Source organism: Emydura macquarii, unplaced genomic scaffold, assembly GCF_026122565.2.
Source record: "Emydura macquarii macquarii isolate MOO-44397 ecotype Brisbane River unplaced genomic scaffold, CSIRO-AGI_Emac_v2 contig_1230, whole genome shotgun sequence".
Classification (NCBI taxonomy): domain Eukaryota; kingdom Metazoa; phylum Chordata; order Testudines; family Chelidae; genus Emydura; species Emydura macquarii.
Genome location: NW_027131367.1, coordinates 6842968 through 6863564, shown reverse-complemented (window position 1 = coordinate 6863564; position 20597 = coordinate 6842968). Strand labels below are relative to the sequence as shown.

Below are 20597 nucleotides of genomic sequence, written 5' to 3'. Positions count from 1 at the left end.
TAATGAGTACTGCAATTACATTATAGTTTTAGAAAACTGAAGCATATTTATTATTATTTCCTATTTCTTTATCCCTCTGCTAAAAGTGTGCCTGGTGCTTTATAGAGAAATAAAAATACAGGTTCCTGTCCCCAGGGGCTTACAATTTACGGACCCAAATTTGTGCTTACACGAGTGGCCGTATAAACTTGGTAATGGCACTACTCATGTGAGTTTCCAGGATCAGGCCCAAAGTTAGACATGGCACTGCAGTGTCTGCCCAACAAAGATGTGATAGTAATTGTGGGAAGCACCAGCATTGCCCTGCCAAACCATTGCGAGATTTTCTTTGTAGGCATCTTATTAGTTGCTTTTATGAAATATAGAATCCATAGATTATATTAATAGTTTTGAGGGAACTAAAACTGGCACAAGAGCAGGCGTGGTGCAGTCAAGTCAGAATGGGAATGATAACTGAAAGAAGTGGATTTTGTGAAGGGAGCTGGTGGTGGCAAGAGTGAAACTTTGAGGCTCATAGACTTTAAAGCCAGAAGGGACCATCTTGATCATATAGTCTGACCTCCTGCACAATGCAGGCCACAGAACCTCACCTACCCGCTCCTGTAATAGACCCATAACCTCTGACTGAGTTACCGAGTCCTTAAATAATGATTTAAAGACTTCAATGTACAGAGAATCCATCATTCACACTAGTTTAAATCTGCAAGTAACCTGTGCCCATGCTGCAGAGGAAGGAAAAAACCCTCAGGGACTCTGCCAATCTGACCCAGGGGAAAATTCCTTTTTGATCCCAAATATGGAGGTCAGTTGGATCCTGAGCATAGGAGCAAAGGATTGTTATATATTCTAGGTATAGGGGGAGAGGTGAAAAAAGTCATGACGTTGTTCTAGTGAGACTAAGACATGGGAAGTGATGAGACATGCCAAATTGACAGTATACAGCATGAGCAGGAGAGGAATTGTTCAGAACCTTGAAGGTGAGAATGAAGAGTGATTGATTGTGATAGAGAATAGATCAGAAGCTGGCCCAAGGATTCAGGGATGGGAGTGACATGGCCAGAATGTTGGGCAAAGAAGATGATGTTAGCTGCAGCCTGTTGAATAAACTAGAGCAGGGGTGTCAAACATCTGGCCCGTGGGCCAGATACGGCCCACCAATCTTTTTGGTCTGGCCCCTGGTGGCAGTGCGTACTGCCACGACATCTCGTGGCGTTGTACAAAATGGCAGCATCGCGCGCTGCCGCCCGAGAGTACAACGCCGCAAGGTATTGTGACGTCACGCGCTGCCGCCAGAGGGCACAATGCTGCGAGATCTCGCATCGGCGTGCGACGCTGCCAGAGGGTACAATGCTGCGAGATGTTGTGGCAGTGTGTGCTGCCGCCGGAGAGCACAACGCCGCGACATCATGCGGCGTCACACGCTGCCGCGAGATCGGTGTACTCTGGCGGCAGCGTGTGGAGCGCTGTGTGCACGAGACACAGCGCTCCAAAAGGCGGGAGAGGGACTGTGGTCTTGGGGCATCGCGCAGTGCTATAATTCTTAGTCATTGATCGATTCTTTTAGTCATAAAATAGCAGTAGTTGTAGAAGTGAATTTACTGCAGTTTTTATATCGCTGATAGCTAGCAAATACAATATAATACTACATAAAAATGGTTGTGCCTAGTATTTCGATTTATGGTATGTATGGCCCACTTGAAGTACATTTAATTCAAATCTGGCCCACCATAGCAAATGACATCCCTGAACTAGAGTGCAGTGATGTGAAAAACAGGGGAACCAGAGAAGAGGAGGGGTGGTTGTAATAGCACACATGAGAAATGATTGGTGCCTGGACCAGGACTTTAGTTTTAGAGATAGAAAGGGATGGATTTTGGAGAGAGCCTGCTACAAAGCCTACTAAAGTCAAGAGAATCTTTCCACTGACTTCACTGAGCTTTGTATCAGACTCTCAAAGAAAGAACAGAAAGGCTTTAGCAACAAGCTTGTATGTGGAAGAGGAGAGTGAAAAGATAGAAGTGTAATTAAGATAAAATTTTACATCTTCCATATTTTTCCATTAAGAATCTTTGTGCTGTCTGTAAAAGAAACTAAATCACTGTAGTGCTCTTAAATTAATCTTTAGATTGCTAATATATGCACATGATTTGATTACATTTAACAAATTTGCTATAAGTAAATAGTGGAAATATTATTGATGTCAGGCAGCTGTCTGTCATCAAGCACTAAGTAAATTAGTTCTACCAGTAAAACAAGATATGTGCAGCACAATGTGAATTATATTCAGAACATAGTTATAAAGATTTTATTCAGGATGTATATTTGTTTCATTTTGCTGTGAAGATCATCAACAGCAGAGTGACCTGATTGCCTAATAAAAATTCCAAACTTATGATTCTAATACAGCACAGCTCCTGACTCAGGATTTATAAACTCTCTCTCATTTACAATGATATTAAATCTTTTGTCCACCATCTCAGAGATTAAATTTTGTAAATTCTAAAATCGGAGTAGCCAAAGGATAAAGTGTGAAATTAACTAGAAGAGATATGGAGTAGTACGTGGCTGAAAAAGACTATTATTAAATGGACTTTTTGTTTAAACATTTATTTGCCAGAGATAATACCGTGTGAATTTTTTGGCAAATTAATGAAGAAAATTAATTTTTGCGAATTAAGCAAAAAAAACCCATTAAAATTGGAGGTTTTGAGTGCCTTTTAGAAATATTAAAAATATATATATATATTCCAGAGTGGAAAGTGTGTTAGTATGAATTTATACATAATCATGGTGACACTTGGTTTTTGGCTTCTTTCCCCAACACTGTGCACTTCCAGGATTTCTTACATTCTCTGGGGGTCATTTTCAAAGACACACATGCTATGTAGACACCCATCTCTCCCATTGAGATAGCGTAAAGAAGACAGGGCAGCTACTCGATGCAAGATACTTCAACGTCAGTTACGTTACTTACATTATGTAACTGATGTACTTTGCATTGACTGAGCCGGACAGTGTAGACCAGACTCCGGTAGTAGGAATTTGGTATTCAACTGCTACTTATGTCTTTAAAAATCTCTCCCTAAATCTCTGTGGTACATTGGCTCTAAAGCTAAGTGAGATGTCAGGGGAATGAAACATTGAGACCAGATTTGAATTTTGAGGGCATGTTTTGCATTGCCACTTAGAGTTAAGAAAAAAACTGCTCTTGTACAGTAGGAAATTTTCAAGATCTGCTGTTCTGTGAGCCACTTATTCGAGACTGCAATCCAACTCAACATTTTTGCATTCAGTCTAAAGAGAGAATTGAATAGTGTATTGTTAATGCAATTTGTAAGATATTATTCTCAAAATATTGGTAAGGTTTCAGGAATTGATGTAAAATAGCAACCTGTGCAGCATATTATTTTCTGTCTGATTTCTGAATATTTATTGTTGGTGAAGATATACGAAGCAGAAAGAAAATGGCTCTGTTTTTTGAATACCAGACCAGCATACTTTGTTAGCATAATCAGAGCATACTTGAGACATCAGTATTTAAACATATAAGAAAATAGTTTTGTATTGTGGGCAAGCCATTTTTATGTACTTGTTACACAGTGATGCCTTGTTTCCATCTGCTGCATTGATCTTATGTATGTAAGTATAATGCTGGATCTTTTAGTTTATCTGTGATATGGTAATTAGAACTGGCTTTATTTTGAAACATTTTGATTAACGTTTTTTCTTATTTTCCTACAGTTGCTAAGGGTTTTGCAGATTTTTCCTGCTTTTTAACAAAATATAAAGTTACAGTTGAAAGACTTCATTTTTTTGTTTTGGCCTAATTAATCCCCTATAGACTAAACCATTTATATCATTATAAAAAACCTTTTTGTTATTGATGTGATTTTGTGATTTAAGTAGTCCATATTTTTATCAGACTTCTAAGATTTCTATGGGCTAAGTGTTATGGATCGTTATTCAGGGAGGTTTTAGCTACTTTGGCCTAAATCTTATGTAAGTTAATAAAGTCACGTCAGAGATGAATTTGGCCTAGTATCTTTGTCTTTCTAGTGCAGGATTTTTCTGATATGCTCTTGGGGTCAGCTGCTCAACTTGTGTAAATAATTGCAGCTCAACTGAAGTCAGTGCAGTTATGACAACTTACACCATCTGAGGATCTAGCCTTTGCTATCTTTTCTTGACTGACTCAAACTGTCTTCCCTGTAGTTTTTCTTCTATTTTTGTTTTACATCCTATCGTCTTTCCACTAGTTCTTAGGTTCTTCAGTCATCTAGTTGTTCATAGCAGTCTTATGAGTTAGGAATTCAGTTAATTCCCTCTTGGTTTTACCACTACCCAGCACAAGATTTCCAGGCCCAGAAGAATCGTAATATAAGTAGTAAGACAGCTCACATTACAAAAGTATGGCCATATGTGCAACAGTGACAGGTGTTTCTTACTATGTATACCTACTTTTAAATCTGTCAGTGAGAATATTAAAAACTGCATATACAAATCCTTAGCCTCTTATGTTCATTGGAACTTTCCTAAAGTAACTTCCTGTTTAAATGCTGATACCCTTAACCCAGTTATAGTACCAGTACTTTTTTTTTAGACCTCAGATGCATTTTTCTCATGGTAAAGAACGATAGTAAAGAAAAACCTTCAATTAACTGTAGCTATACTTTCTCCGTGTTATTTTTTGCAGTTCTTCTTAGTTCAGCTATATTCAAGCTTGAATGTCTGTATTTGATCATAGAGAATGGTGACTTGTTTAAATTGAAACCGTCAATAATTGTACTGAAAACATGGTTAATAAGTATTGTTTGGCTGGTTAATGACAATAGAAGATACTGTTTGTGTGTCTGCTTGATTATATTGTCTTTGTGGTGGTGAAGTGCACACGGTATCCAAAATGTATACTCTGGAGGTAAATTATTATCTGTTTAGGCAATGTAAATCAAGCAATGGTTAGTCTGCTTTTGAATAATTTACTGATTTATCATGACCTTTAGCAGAGCTTTGTGATAACAGCATGTGGTTGTTTGGTTGTTGGAATACTGTTTTGTTTTTTTTTAAAGTGCCTCAAAATGATACAGTTGATAGAATGTAGTATTTTTAATTTCTTAAAAGTCTTTTATATGCTATACAGTTTTATTTTTAATTGACAGTAGATTGCTGCTGCTCATAGAAACAATCTTGCTTTCTTTGTACAGACAATGGGATGAGCAGTTGGACCCTCGACTAAATGCAAAGCAGAAAGAGGCTGTTCTGGCTATCACAACTCCACTTTCGATACAACTGCCTCCTGTTCTTATCATCGGTCCCTATGGGACAGGCAAAACATTCACTCTGGCTCAGGCAGTCAAGCACATACTCCAACAGCAGGATACTAGGTGAGCTGGGACACTATAAAGAGAGCAACATAAGTTTATTAGAAACGATATGCCATTTTTTTCTTAAATGCAAGTGAAAGTTAGCAGTACAGAATTTCCGTCCATCTAAAAAAACCAAACCATCCATCATTATTTTGAATAGCTATTGAGAAAGTAATGCTATAGTCTTATAATATATTCTACCATTTAGAAAAAAAGATCAATAAAATTGGCATGATGTAGAATAAATGCCATACACTTGATGTGGAAAAAGCTGTGCAGTGCGCCAGACAATAAAGGCTGTCTTTTTTGTTTAAAATCTAGGTTAGAGTAATAATCACAAACTATTTTTTAAAAGTTGTATTTAAAGTCTAAATCTTTTCCTATCTGAAAAAGTGAGTTAAGGGGCACCATTGAATCGTGAAACTTGGGCTAGGTCAGTGACTAGTTTCATTGAAGGAAATGTGCAGGAAGATGGCCACTGTTCCTTTTTTTTTGTATTCTACTGCTTTGAATTGTTTTCTGTTTCTTCATTGCTTTTTTATTTGCACCATTTATTCCAGCAGGATTCTCATTTGCACCCATTCTAATAGTGCTGCTGATCTCTACATAAAGGATTATTTACATCCATATGTAGAAGCAGGCAATCCCCAGGCAAGACCTCTCAGGTATTCTTTAAGGTTTATTATGTTTCTGTAAAATACTATTGTTAAGAAAAGATGTCTATACAATTTTATAAAGAACTGTAAACACTTAAAAGCACATTGGCATATAACAGCAGTGCTTTAAACAGTGCTGACTGTTTAAAAGGAATATGGATAAAATGGAAAGTGAAGCATGTTGTCAATGTGATTTTATTTCATGCATTAAATAAAGATAAAGACATCCTTTTTTAAGCTTTTATTATTTCTATTGATAAATATGTCTTTCCTAGCTGAGCAAACTTTTGATATGCTCCTCTAAAAGCTACTATGATAAAATAAAATGGAGATTAATTGGATTGTACTTTGAAAAAGATTCTGGCACCTTTATTATGGTAATTTGGAAATTGGGGTTACCCACATGGCTTTTTGAAGCAATCTCTTGATGTCATAGAAGCTGTATATTTAGAGAATCATGTGAAATTAGTTTGGCCTCTTCTAAAAGGGCAGTTTGAAGTAATTTGTATATGTGATTAAATGTGCTTGACATGAGTATGTTGGGGGAATTAGCTAAGAAAAAGCTATGGGGAAGAGGATTTAAATTTATAGTAAGACTATGAGGAGGAATTCATTTATCGGCAGAGGAAAGTCCTTTGGAAGATGCTAAGTGATTGTGCTGTATAATATACTGCCAGTGTGGTATATTTTTATCTAAAAGTGTGGGAATTTATGCACATAATTCTCTGAGCATCAAGATGTGAATATGCCATATTAACTTGCAACTTAACATAAGGTAAATACTTCTGTCTAACTTCTAAACAATTGAAACAACTATGTTGAAGTCAATAGAGTTGCACAGAAGGGGCCAGATCTGTAGCTGGTGTAAATTGTCATAGCTCTGTTGACATTGTTTTAGTTATGACAATTTATGCAAGTTGAGAATGTGGCCCAGGGAGTCTAACTGAAGGCCGATACATATATTTATTGTGTTTTGGGTTTTTTTAAAGTTACCTCAGAGGTGACTGCACCTTTTAATGCAATTTATAGAGCACTTTGGGATGAAAGGCATTATGCATCTTGTACTGTTGTTAGTGGGGGATGGAAGGAAATATTCTCCCTCTTTGCAATGACCGTATGCAGTCATAGAAATGGAGGGAGAATGTGTGATTTAACATTGTAAAAGAGTGCTGTGTGAGTTATAAAAACATTGGATTTATGCTATAGGAGCCAAATTTTGATCTCTCTGTGAGCACAGGGCTCCCATTAACTTCATGTGTATATTCAACTATGCAGTCCGGCCCTCAAAAGTATATATCAATTGGTTTTAAAAAATTGCTATTTTTTCCATGGTTAAGTTAATACACAACTCCTTCAAAAAGGCAATTTTATTTTCTTTCAAGTGCAATTCAAATATGATTACTTTAAAAAAAGTCATTAAATGTTTAATTTGAATATAATTGGCATTGGGTTTTGATTACTTCAGAAAGTGTTGCTGAAAGTTGGAAATGCGATTATACAAATAATTATTTTTCTCCTATGGTAATTTCCCACTTTTTTTTTAATTAAATGAAGGCAGCACAGATTTTCCTCCTTTGGAATTTATACATTTCTGGACCTCTTTAAAAACATTTGCTTTTAAAAAGTACTATGGGTTGTTAAGCAGCTAACTGTGAAAATCAGCATAGTTAAATAGAAGGGGAGTTATAGCATCATTAGTTGCATTAGAATGAAAGAGAGCTATGCCAGACTCCCCAAATTAAACCAAATTAGTCGTATCACTAAAGTTATTGTCCTTGTTTAAGAGAAGCATGTTTTCTGGGTCACATTCACAACACAGTTGGATATTTCAGAAACCGGATTGTGAAACCTGTAATTCCATCAAAAGCCAGAAGCCAACACTGGGACATCATACATGGCTGTGGACTTTCCCCTGGAATTGTCTTGCTCTCAGGCCGCTATTCAGTCCCATAGCTTTAAAATTCCACTCAATCTTCAGGAGCATCTATTTTAACAGAAGCTCAGTGTTATTCAGTGGAATTCACCCTGGTGGACAGGAAATTGCCTGCAATACACATGGAATGTTCTGATGTGAGACTTTATACTTACATGCCATTGTGAATGGTTTCATTTTCATTTGCTTTGGATACTGATAGGTTTACTTCTTATGTAGAAAAACATACACCTTGCTTGACCCATACAGATTTAAGGATCCCCCATTCAGCTGCTGTGCTTTGTAAAAAATCAAAAGGCTACCTAATCTGATGTTATTTCAGGGCTTCTATGTCATGAATGAGCTTCAATAGCTCAAAAGATAGATGCAATTTTTTGTTGTTTAGCCTTAAGGTATGCACTGTGTGTTGTTAAGAGTGGTAATAGGAACAAGGCATGCCTCATATACCATCAGTTCTTCCTATCAAAGTCAATGCATAAGGGTTAAAAATAGTGATGTTGATCAGCTCCCCAAAGTTGTCATTTGCACTTACATAGCTGTGACATTCAGGGTTCCACCTACATTGCAGTGTGTTTTATTTTAAGTTATTTCATCTCTTGGTCTCTGTACAATACTGGCCATATCCCAATGTTCTAAATATATTACATAAGCATGTTTTTATATTTAATTTCTGCTTGGGGGGGGGGGGGTATTGTCAAAAGTAAACCGGCTTAGTGGACTGAGCATTAGACTGGGGCTAAGGAAGCTTGGTTTCTATTTCCAACTCTGCCGTTAGACTGCTGGATGACATTTGGCAAGTCACGGCACTTCTGTGCCCAGTTTCCCCAATGTATGAAATGGAGATGATCCTTACTTATGGTACTTACCTCCTCTGTAAAATGCTTTGAGATCTATTGATGGGAAGTGCTATATAAGAGCTTAATATTATTACTTATTGCTGTAGTCTGAAATGCTTGGTGATGAAAAAGATTCCTCTGTTCAAAGGAACACTCTACAAATTTCCAAGGTATTGTTTGTAATATCATTGGCTTTTGTTGCATGGTAAATTAGTTATCTTCGCGTGCTTGTTCATGTCCATTCCAATGTAGCTGTGTGCTTGCCCCAAGCACCACAGCTGGAAAGTTTTTCATCATTGGTATCCGTCGGGTTGGCTCTGGTGTCCCCTAGAGTTGCACCCTGATAGTGCCAGTCTGTAGGGCCCCGCCACCCCCTCAGTTGCTTCTTACTGCCCGTGACAGTTGCTGGAACTTCAGCTCGTCCTTACGTTCACCACAAGTGCTTCTCTCAATGGACTCTTGTTTCTCTACTTGTATATAGTTAGTTATTCGTAGCGGTTAAGTTTCAGTTTCTAGTTTAGTAGTTAGTTAGATTACAGAACCCAGCTCTTCCCCGGCACTGGGGCATGCCTCAGTTTCCTCTTCCACATCCCAGGACTGTTAGCACCATCTGTTATCTCCAGTGCAGAGGAAGTCTACTTCTCCATGGGACTCTTGGCACTGCTTCCCATCACCGGTGCCAAGAAGGAAGCAGAGGTCATAGAGATGCCAGTAGAGGGCAACCCGTGCCAAGCCACTCAGAGATCCAGCTGCCTGCATGGGGCCATTGACTCTGGCCCTGAGAAGGGATCCATCGAGAGAGAATCATTAGCCTTGGCACTACCATCCTCACCAGAGGCCTTTGAGGCAGCAAGGGAGTTATCACTCCTGTTACTGCCATCTCTTGCCATCTGGGTACTGGCATTGGCGGCACTAGAGGCAAGTGTAACCCTGGTCCTGTAGATGCCAGGTGCCGTCAAAAGGGAAACCTACCATAATGGCGCAGCTCTGCTCTCTTCCCTGCTGGCACCCGCTCTCCAGCAATGGTTGGTACTGCTCCACCATGGTGGCCAAGAAGCAACTCCTTGCAGTCGGACTCAGAGGTGGAGTCTTACACCTCCCACAGGAGATGATGCTTGATTTGGCAGAACAGTGCTGGAGTCTGCTTTTCAGTGAACTCTGAACCTCCTCCTGCATCTGACTGGGAGTCATCTACATTGGAATGGAAATGAGCAAGCCCTCGAAGAAGAAAAAGTGTTTGTTCTTCAAGATGTGTTGCTCATGTCCATTCCAACTCTCCCCTCTCCCAGCCGCCTGCCCTTCTGTCAGAGTTAGCCGGCAAGAAGGAACTGAGGGGGCAGCAGTGCTCTGTATACTGGCGCTATGAGGGCGACACCAGGAGGCACCAAAGCTGACACAATGGATACCCCTGAGGGAAAAACTTTCTAGCGGCGGTGCTCAGGGTGAGCGCACACATACACTGGAATGGAAACGAGCAACACATCTTCAAGAACAACAGTTATGAAAGGTTAGTAAACATTTTTTCAGTTATCCAATTACACGAACTAGTCTAGCATGCAGTGTGTTGTTCACATCTGATAGCTAGAGATGACAGATTGATTTTTAATAATTGATATGACTCTCTGAGTTAAAGGGTTGTATTCTTAGTTTGATTTCGTAATCTGTAATAGTTGTCTATCTCGATGACAGTTTAATAGCCGAGTAACGTGTAAACAGCAGGGGACGTTTTCACCATTAACAGTGGGATTTCACCTGTTTTTCTGGTGTGGCAAAAGAATTCTGGGCTGTAGCCTCTGAGATGGACTGTTGCCAGGCAGTCTGTGTTCTGAAGAGCTTACACTACATTGCCCTGATCCTGAATATTGTTCTGTGCAGGTGGATTCCTGTGCCTCTGTAAAACCCTGCTGAAGCCTGAGACCCAGGCTGAGACCTGCAAACACTCTGTGCATGAGTAAATGTGTGCATGCAAGTAGTCCCACTGGGTTTGTTGGGACTACTCGTGTGTTAGGGGCATGATCTAATACTAGTCACTTTCTAAAATCTTCATCATAATACAAGAGTCTACATATTGCATATCTCCTGAAGCCAGCTAGTGATATCATGTGTCTTTACAGGACCTCTGTGACTTCTTTGGCTTCAGCTGTCAGCGGCTGAACCCAGGGCCAGAGCCAGGGCTGTGTGGCGGCCCCCCTGCCCCCCCGCGCGGCTGCTGCCAGGGCTGTGTGCCCTTGCCCCCTGTGTCTGCGGCTGGGGCTGTGCACCTCCTGCCCCCATCCCCCATCCTGGAGCTGGGCTGTGCCAACCCCCCACTCCTCCAAGGCGTTGGGGCTTGGGTTGTCCCATGGGGCTCCAACTGTCACTCCTCACCCTTCTCCCCTCCAGCACTGCCTCCTGGTTATTTTTAGTAAAGTCACAGACAGGTCACGAGGTCCCATGAATTTTTGTTTATTGCCCATGACCTGTCCATGATGTTAACTAAAAATAAGAATGACAAAATATTAACCTTACATATGACGTAGCTAGCTGGCTTCAGGAGATATAAAATTTATAAAAATAAATCCTTCAGAACAATTCCATAGCATCTGAATTAAAAGAATCATCATCTGCATTACAGAACAGGTCATTTACATAATTGGTTATAAGCAATAAGAAGAACATTAGTAAGCTAAAACAAAAAAAATCATGTTAAACAACACACAACAGCCATTAACATTCTGTTCCCTGGAGATCACTTTGGCTCTGCATGTTAAATGAATGTTAAACATTCTCACTGACTAATGTATAGACTATAGTGCAATTTCAGATTAATTTTATAGTGAATACAATTTTGTATTAAACACATCACCTTACATTAATGTAATATTACGTTTACAGTTTTAGGACCAGGTCCTGCACTGGGAACTGCTAGACTAGACCCCTGCACTCATGTGGAGTCCCATTGACTTCCGCCTTAAACACTGAAATGTTAGGACATGCAGAAGTTGAGGTTGTCTTAATAACCGTCGCTCACCAACATTAGGTATGTAGGGTTCCAGTTCTAGTCATGCAACTTCACTGCAGAGTGAACTCAAGTTATAATTTGAGTCCTCCACACAAAACCCTTGCTTTGAGTCTGGTGCTTTTCACTGGAGGTGGTGGCCCATTAGCAGGGTAGACTAGAGTTTGAATGAGCACAGCTCATTGGCTGCTAACACAGTCACTCTTTGCAGCTTGCGTGTTATTTCGTAGTGTGGCTCCCCTCATGCGAGCTAGACTAACTCAAGAGGAATTAACTAGAGTGTAGATAACTCACGTTAACGCCATAGCAAAGATGTATCCTGAGTCGTTTGGAGCTGCAGGTGTGTATCTGAGGGCAGAATTGTGCCCATTGTACATTAGCCCCTTGTATAAAATATGTATTTTAAACAATAACTAATGATATTTTATGTGTAGGGTAGGTGAGTTAAGATGACTGAGAGCCTAAATTTTGTGTTTCCTTCCTGATGTTTGAGTTTAAAAATTGTAGCTCGCGTTTTATACTATGCAAATCTGTCTTTAATTTCCTAATTGTTTGAATGGAAAAGAAATTAAAGAATCATCCCTCTGTTGGTTTTTCTTTGTACTGTCACAGTTACATAGACAAAAACTTAAAGGGCTGAGACCAAGCATGGGAAATTGTAATTCAAGATGGGATTTTTTTTCAGAAATTTATGAGGGGTAGCATGGGTTTATATTGAAAATGTCAACATAACCTTAAGTATAGTTTTCAGTACCAAGTGAATGCTGTAATAATCCCATTCCATACCAATTTTGCCATCCAAGAATAAATAGTTCAGGGTACTCTTTGTTACACCTTTAAAGAAATGACACATTCAACAAACCTATGTGATATGGAGGCAGAGAGGTGTCTGAGATTACCTTAAAATCTACCAACGTAGGGCAGCATGATTGGGAAGCTGGGGGAGAAAGAGATGAGAAAATAATATGGCAAGAGAAATGCTGTTTAATTATATTGTTAGAGAGCATCTGTGGGAGGGATCTATAGGTATGTGAAGAGACTAGGATGTAATTATGTGTGAGACAGAAGGAGAGAGAACTGAATAACACGGTATGTTAGATAAAAACAGGTCGCATTATGGGCGAACCTTCTCTGACCTGAAGTAGATCCTTCAATCCCCTTTTGGAGATCAGAAGATTTCTTTTCCTCTCTCTTCTCTCTGATATCGTTCGTGTCCATCCTTTCAGCTGTGGAGGCTTGGACATGCCTCTTTCTGGAGATTTTTGGCATTGGTGGTGAGAAAGCTAAAGGGGTCACAAATGGAAAATTTACTCATCTGCTAATTTCCTTCCTTCCGTATATTCTCTCTGCTAATCTTCCGAGACAGAGGGCAGCTTCATACTTTCATACTGTTTCATACTTTTATGATGTTAGGCAAAGACCATTGGGAATGCCTGCTTGGCTAGCCACTAACAGAATTTTTCCAAAGCTGTAAAGTATTATTTAAAAAAAAAAAAAAAATCCAACTTTTTCCTTGGACCAGAGTCAATGACTGTAAACACTGGCAGTGAAAGATAGAAAACATTATTCATCCCTGTTCATCCCTCCCATGAATGAGACAGTTGAGAAGAGGTAGCATATTTTTATCTCTGACGTGAAGCCGTTCGTAATGACTGTTCAAGGTACTCTAGGTGATGAACTCTGCTTCCTGGAATAGAGGTGTGAATCAGTGTATCCTCCCACAAGGCTAGAAGTGGGGCTTTTAGGGTGGTCAGTAAACCAAGTGCAGCAGAAAGGTTGAAGGGGCGTGACTAGGATTTAAATTGGAGATCATCTTATGTGAAGGGGACATGAATAAACAGCAGCACTCAGTGGTAGGCATAGGAAATGTCAGCCAGATTGTTTGAGATTAGGAAATCTCCCAGGAGTATTGCAGCAAAGGCTGAAACAAATGTTTCCATCTGGGGGTTCTTTGTTATTTTTTTAGTTTTTCTTATGCTGGCATTGAGCTGTGTTAGATTTAATAGTGCTTTGTCTTCCCCGCTCTCTTGCAGATGATTTAAAAAATATAAGATAGCCCTGAGAATTTTTCTGGTATTGTACTGACTTCGTGGCCCCCAAAGCAAGAAGGTGAGAGAATCCTTGCATAATTAGTGTGGTTTTATGGGGTTTTGGATAGTGGAGATTGGATGAAGAATGTTTTGGGTTGACATGTCACTTCCAGGAAGCATCCATGCTGAGCTACTTCCAGGACTTGCTAGTCTGTTTGTGGAGGCCTGCCAGTGCAGGAAGAAATTGACAGGCAGATCTCCACATGTCCAGATCCAACCGAAGGCCTTTGCTTGTCATATAGAGACTTTGAAGGCAGGCAGACGCAGCAGAAGAACTTGATGCTACTGCCTTTGTTACAGTACTTTTTAGGCTGATAGTTGGAATCTCTGGAGCTATGCTTCTGTTGATGCTATGTCCAAAAAGACTGCTTTGAACTGCATGATTGCTTGAATATCCTTTTACTAGGCTTATTTGTAGCCAGTAGAAAGCATTTTGGGTATGCCAGTACTATCAGGCACAGCTTTTTCCAAGGTTTGTTGGAATAGCATTTGAACCAGAGAATTGTGAAGCATGTATAAACTCAGAATGATCACCAGCATTCTAGGGATACAAGTGATATAACCTAGCCGCAGACCTGGGGCCCATGCTGTTGTAGAAGAACACGTGATATCCGTGAAAGCATTGGGCATACAGGCAGAGGTAAGAAAATACCTTTCACTAGAGAGCAGAAATTGTTATGCTTAATGGTGTTGACGGACTAACAGCCATTGCACCATGCCATGAAGGCTCTAGCAAAACATGTAGCAGAGAGAGCAGCTTACAGGACAGCTGCCAGCCAGTCAGAATCTATTCTCAGGGTGCTCTTTACCTTTCTTTCAATGGAACCCATTTGGGGGGAAAATGTCCCTGTCAGAGGGAATAACCATGCCTGTAGCTAGTGAAATTACCTGTGCATCAGCTTTTTGGACACAGTTTTTGGGGATGTGAAATCTTGGGTTCTTGGATCTTATCAAATATAAAAATCTACATCTTTGGCTACTTACATTTTCTGGAAATCCCCACTGAGATCTTATCCTGACCTCAAAGGAGGAGTGAAAAGGCAACACTGAATCTAGTTTGACTTCAAACATGCTCGTGTTCCATACCACCTGAAACAGGCTTAGCTGCTTATATGTGCCAAAGGTGGTTGTTGGTTTTTTCTCATGGCTTCAGACTTTTCCAGAGGAATAATTTCTCTGCTTTTGTGATGTGAGCATTCCTGCTCAGATTTGATAATTCATCTTTTTAGTTGGAGGATTATTTTGAAGATATAAAGGGCAAATTGGGTGCTTTTCAGGTTTTTACTTTGATTCCCTTGGACTTCCTAGATTTTTAATTTTAACAGAGGCCTGAGATGAGACTGCTACTCAGTCATTCTTTCTTTTAAGCTTCCCAGCTGACTTGTGCCTGGGGGATTTCAGATGAGAAAAAGCTGACTCCTCCAATTCTAGAAAATGAGAACTGGAGTTCCTGCAAGCAGTACCCTTTGGGGCATGCCTGAGGGGGAGTGAAGGAGAGGAGAGAGAATTCTGGCCTCCTTACCAAGAACCTGGGAGAGATGTTAGTGTTCCCTGGTTCAGAAAGGAGATTGGCCTTGGATGATCCAAAGCAGTGCTCTTTTACCCTTTCCTGAACAGTGAAGCTGAGAAGAGCCTCCTTTTTAGAGTTTGAATTGAAATGAGATAGCCTTCCACCTGTCCCGGAGGTTCACTTCTTGAGGCCTAACTAAGCCCCATTCCTGGCCCATTCACTTAGTTGCTTTTGAAAATTTTACCCTAAGTGACTTAGGAGCATTCCCAGTGCATCTCATAAGTATGGAGATGGTCTTGAATTTTAATCGCACATGAAAGTTAGTTATTTTACGGTTACTGTTGGCCCTGCTCATTCAAACAGTTTGATAGAAATTCAGCCATGATAGTATAATGTGGAAGAACAGAAGAAAATAAGCAGGTGAACATTGAACAGACATATTGGGCCCAATTCTCTGCTGGTATAACTCTGAAGCCAGTGAATTGTTAGACTAGCAGAGAATTTGATCCACACTCTGTACTTTTTATTAGTGTAGACATCAATAAAAGTACATGCATTTTCTGTAACCTACTGTTGTTGGATTAGAAAAATAACTTGAATGGATTTCATTGTAATTGCAGGTTCTATCAAAAATTTGTACAGTGTCCTCTTCTGAAAAGGAAGGGATGTGTGTGCTGTGAGATTTTGCAGGTTTTCTGTTACAATGTAGTTGTTTGGCAGAGATTGCTGTGTAAATTTTCCATACTTTTTTCAGTTTCACCATATATTTCTAATGGATTTCACGGCATGTGGTGTATTCTAGTTCTGTGCAAAGATAGGTCAGCCTGAGCCACAATGTTCAGATTTGAATTTCCTCTTAGTGTAGGTGTTTTGTTTGGTTGTTGATATAATGTGCCTGATATTGGGGCCTAAATTCTCAGTTGACTAAGGCCAAGCCTCCCTTTCAGTAGGCACAATTTACACCCATGTCATCTGCACCTGTAACTTTGCACAATCAAAATAAATTGCAGGCACAAATTTGAGTACTTATACTTATAACTGCTTAAGTGTGCCTGCAGTTAGATACTTACAAGTGTAAGTGTTCAGATTTGTGGAATCAAAAACGTATGCTCTAGCTTAACCAGAAGTTGTGGGCTTGCTGCAGGAATCACTGGGTGAAATACTTTGGCCTTTGTTATGCAGGTCAGAGACTAGATAATCATAATGGGCCCACCTGACTTTAAAGTAAAATAAATTACAGGAGCGGATTTTGCAGATACACATTGCACCCAAAAAAGAAGCCGCTCTGTTCAAAGTGTGGCGAAGTACTATTACTGGCTTATATCATGACATTTCTCAACTTGTCACACCTGTCAGGTATTTACTGCAAGGTTGATGCACAACTGGTTGAAAAACCATACTCATAGAGTAGTTAATGATTTGCTGTCACAGTGAAAGGATGTGTCTAATAGGATCCTGCAATGGGCTGTCCTGCTCTGGCACTATTCAATATTTTCATTAATAACTTTGAGAATGGGGTGGAGAGTATGCTTATACATTTTGCAGACAAAACCAGGCTGAGAGGGGTTGCAAGCGCTTTGGATGAAAGGATTAGAATTCAAAATGATTTTATAAATTGGAGAATTGGTCTGAAATCAAAAAGATGAAATTCAATAAAGATAAGTGTAAAGTACGACAGTTAGGGAAAAAAAGTGAAATGCAGAAATACAAAGCGGGGATTAATTGTCTAGGAAGTAGTACTGTAGAAAAGGATACGAGGGTTTTCATCTCATATCAAAATAAGAAAATTTAATGGGTAAGCAGAGATACTTTTGGAGATACTGTCAGACAACCTAAGTAACGCAAAGTTGAATTTGTAATAAAAGGCAGTGCATGGTATAATAATGTCTAATGACCAAAATATTTTGCATTTCAATAGCACTTTTCACCCAAGATTCTCAAAGTGCGTTACAAACATAAACTCACGTTAAACTCTGTAATCCTCACAAATACTTCTACTAAGAGATAAGTAAGGATTATCCCCATTTAACAGACTGGAAACTGAATCAAAGAGGTTGAATGAAATGGCTTTGGGTCACACAGGAGGTCAGTGGCACGTCTGGGAATACAATTTAGGCTCTTACTGTCAGTCCCCTGTTCTTTACTCCTTATGTCTTGTTACACTGAGGCATCAAATAGCAATTGAAATTACCAGCTTGACAGCTGGTGATAAATACATATTTATATCATTAGAAGGTGCTTTGTCTATATTCACTGGAGCAAGTCAGGAGTTTAAATCAGTTCCTTTTGCATTGACCCTGAGCTTAATTGGTTTCAGTTTGGTAACTAAATAATGTCAATTTCAGGTCTTACTCTTTGATGAATAATTAAGTCATTCAGAGTAATGCAATGCATTTGCATCTCTTTGCATTCATTCTGTGCACATTGGCCTGTAAGGTCATTATCACCTTTGTTTTCATAAACCAAATTTAGAATAGCCTGAGTAACTGTTTTTGTCTTGTTAGGTGGAGGGTAATTAAATAGAATTCTTATAGATATTGTGAGCCCAATTTTCAAACATGGATAACTACATAGGATGTCCAAATCCCACATCTTTTGGTCATCTTGGTACTTAGGGGCATAAAGCCCTGTTTTGTATGCCTATATGCTGATTTAGACATCTTGGGGCAAATCCTTAGCTGATGAAATTTGGCATATCTCCATTTACATCAGTGGGATTACTCGTGCATAAACCTTTTGCTGGATCGTGGCCCAAGTCCCTCTCCCCCTTTTTTTTCCATTTCTTTTCACATACTGGGTCATATCATACCATCAGTTTTTAAGCAGCACTCTCCATTGAAATGATAACACATAGTATGGCATAGTATAAAAATTAACTTATTTGTTTTGAAATGACATTTCTCTTCCATGCCTTTGCTGACAATGTCCAGTTTACTAAAGTTTAGTTGGGGAAAATCCTGACTTCTGGTACTAGAGGTTTTTCCCAATTTATATTCTCCTTGTATATAGTATATCTTTATTATGCCCCCTCACAATAAAATGATTAATAGAATATCTGTTTGATTCTTAGATCTTACAAGACATTCAAAAGAAAGGGTAGAATTTCAGCAGTATACATTTTAAAGCCATAAACTGTAATTGACCTGCATGAGTGGACTACTGCCACATGCTCTGCCAGTTGCAGGATGGGATCCAAAGTGGTATTTCAGTATATGAAATACTCCCAAAATATCAATAAATCGAGTTTTAAATAGAATAAAAGTTAAGCATGACAGTCAAACCAGGCTTATTCAAGGTTACAGAGCAGAGGCTAACTATTTGAATTGGATTTCAACTGCTTAATTTAGAACAGGTAGTTATCTGTACAGTGTGTGCATATACTTGGTACTTAGCATTACTGTTTCATTAACCTCAATATTCTTATAGTTGTTAAGTGAATCACTGTTGAACTGAGTCCAATAGTTGTGTACATGTATTAATATAAGGGACTCAGCCTCCTAATTCTTATTCGCTATGGTTCTACACTGTGGCTAGATTTAACTTCCAAAAAAACTGGTTTTATTTAATAGAAAACAGAATCTTAGCTTATGAAATGTTAAGCTGTCTTTGTGTTCAAGTCCAATAGAAAATGAGCCGCTCTCTTCTTTTCTAGGGTATATTTCAGAAATCGCTGGGTAAAGACTGTCCACCCAGTTGTGCATCAATACTGTTTGATTTCAAGCACACATTCCACCTTTCAGATGCCACAGAAAGAAGATATTCTTAGACAACGAGTAGTAGTTGTTACTTTGAATACTTCACAGTATCTATGTCAACTGGATCTTGAACCTGGTGAGAAGATTTCAGACAAGAAATATCTTTAAAATACTTTGAGAAATAGTCTCCTTCAGTATTTTCCAGTGCCAGTAAAAGTGGCTTTTACATCTTTCCTTCTCCGTGCCATAAATGAACCCTCTCAAAATTCTTTTTGGTTTTCCATTTTGGATCCAAAGACAAGAAGGAAAATATAAATCTTTATAATTAGCGAATGTTACAGAGATGTTAAATGTTGCAATCAGAATATGTTGGTGTTCAGATTAGCCTCGTTCTGAACTTAGTTTATTTAAAAAGTGGAGCTCATTTAAAACAAAAAAGTCATCTAGCTTTAATGAAAAAAAACCCCCAGGAATATCCATTATTTAGAACTGATCCGGCGTGGGAGAGGGCGTGATACTGAATATTTTATTTCTCTTTTTGTCAAGCTTTGTTTCAGTGGAAACTTTTTGATCATTTCTACCATGCTCATTCCAGGACCTGAATCAGCAAAACACTTAAGGTGCTTTGCTGAAGAGGGATGGACTTATGCACATGTTTAAATGCTTTGTTGAATCAGGGCCTTTGGGATGCTGTCAGTAATGGTATCTTGCTTTTCCATGTATGGTACATATTTTCATATATTTATCAGGTGATTTGCATTTCAAAACTCCCACAGATCATCCTGTACTTTTTGTGGATTGTTTAGCTATGCAGACTCTCCGATTTCCTCCCCATACACACTTGTGTGCACGCATATGCGCACACGCATAACATTAAAAAGAGATTAATTTGTTATTTCTAGATTCTTATTGGATTTGAAATATCCTAGACTAATTCACTGGGGCAAAGGCTGCTTACGGCCCATCACTTTCCTTGATCCACAAATAAATTTCATCTGACATTTAGAAAATGTCTGATCTCTTCAAAGATACATTTAAAATTAACTCCTTATGGCTGGACACATTTGCTGCTATAAATAAGGTTAAATTTGAAATCATTATACTTTTTTTTTCAAGATTTTAGAATTTGAATGTGATCTCTTTGAGAAAAGGTTCTTGTCTTATTTTTTTGGTAAAGGTCTGTGTATATTCATGATGATACATATATAAAGATTTTACAAGGGGTTCAAGGTTCATTTTCTTAGTTTTTGTCAAAAAGCATTAAATAATGTATCCTCGATAACCAATACTTGTTTATTATTTTATATTATTTCAAAGATTATTAGATTTTTTTACATATAATAAATCTTACTCAGGTGTACTAAGACTGTTCTCTGACACCATTTTCAAGCTTTAAGACATTATATATACACATTTAAAAAAAATTAAATCTATTTTTATTTCTTTTACCTATCTAGAACATAAAGACATTTAAAAAATACAATTAGAAATCTAAAATTTTCTGTTCAAAGGTTTT

General features: G+C 38.8%; 1 protein-coding gene across 1 annotated transcript in view; it reads left to right on the top strand.

Moving 5' to 3' along the window:
* Nucleotides 1-20597, top strand: part of HELZ (helicase with zinc finger) — a 133117-nt gene that overhangs the window by 53914 nt on the left and 58606 nt on the right. The window contains exons 14-16 of the mRNA XM_067547330.1: nucleotides 5202-5381; nucleotides 5927-6028; nucleotides 19039-19217. Of these exons, the coding sequence (XP_067403431.1) occupies nucleotides 5202-5381; nucleotides 5927-6028; nucleotides 19039-19217 (461 nt within the window). The remainder of the gene's footprint in view (nucleotides 1-5201; nucleotides 5382-5926; nucleotides 6029-19038; nucleotides 19218-20597) is intronic.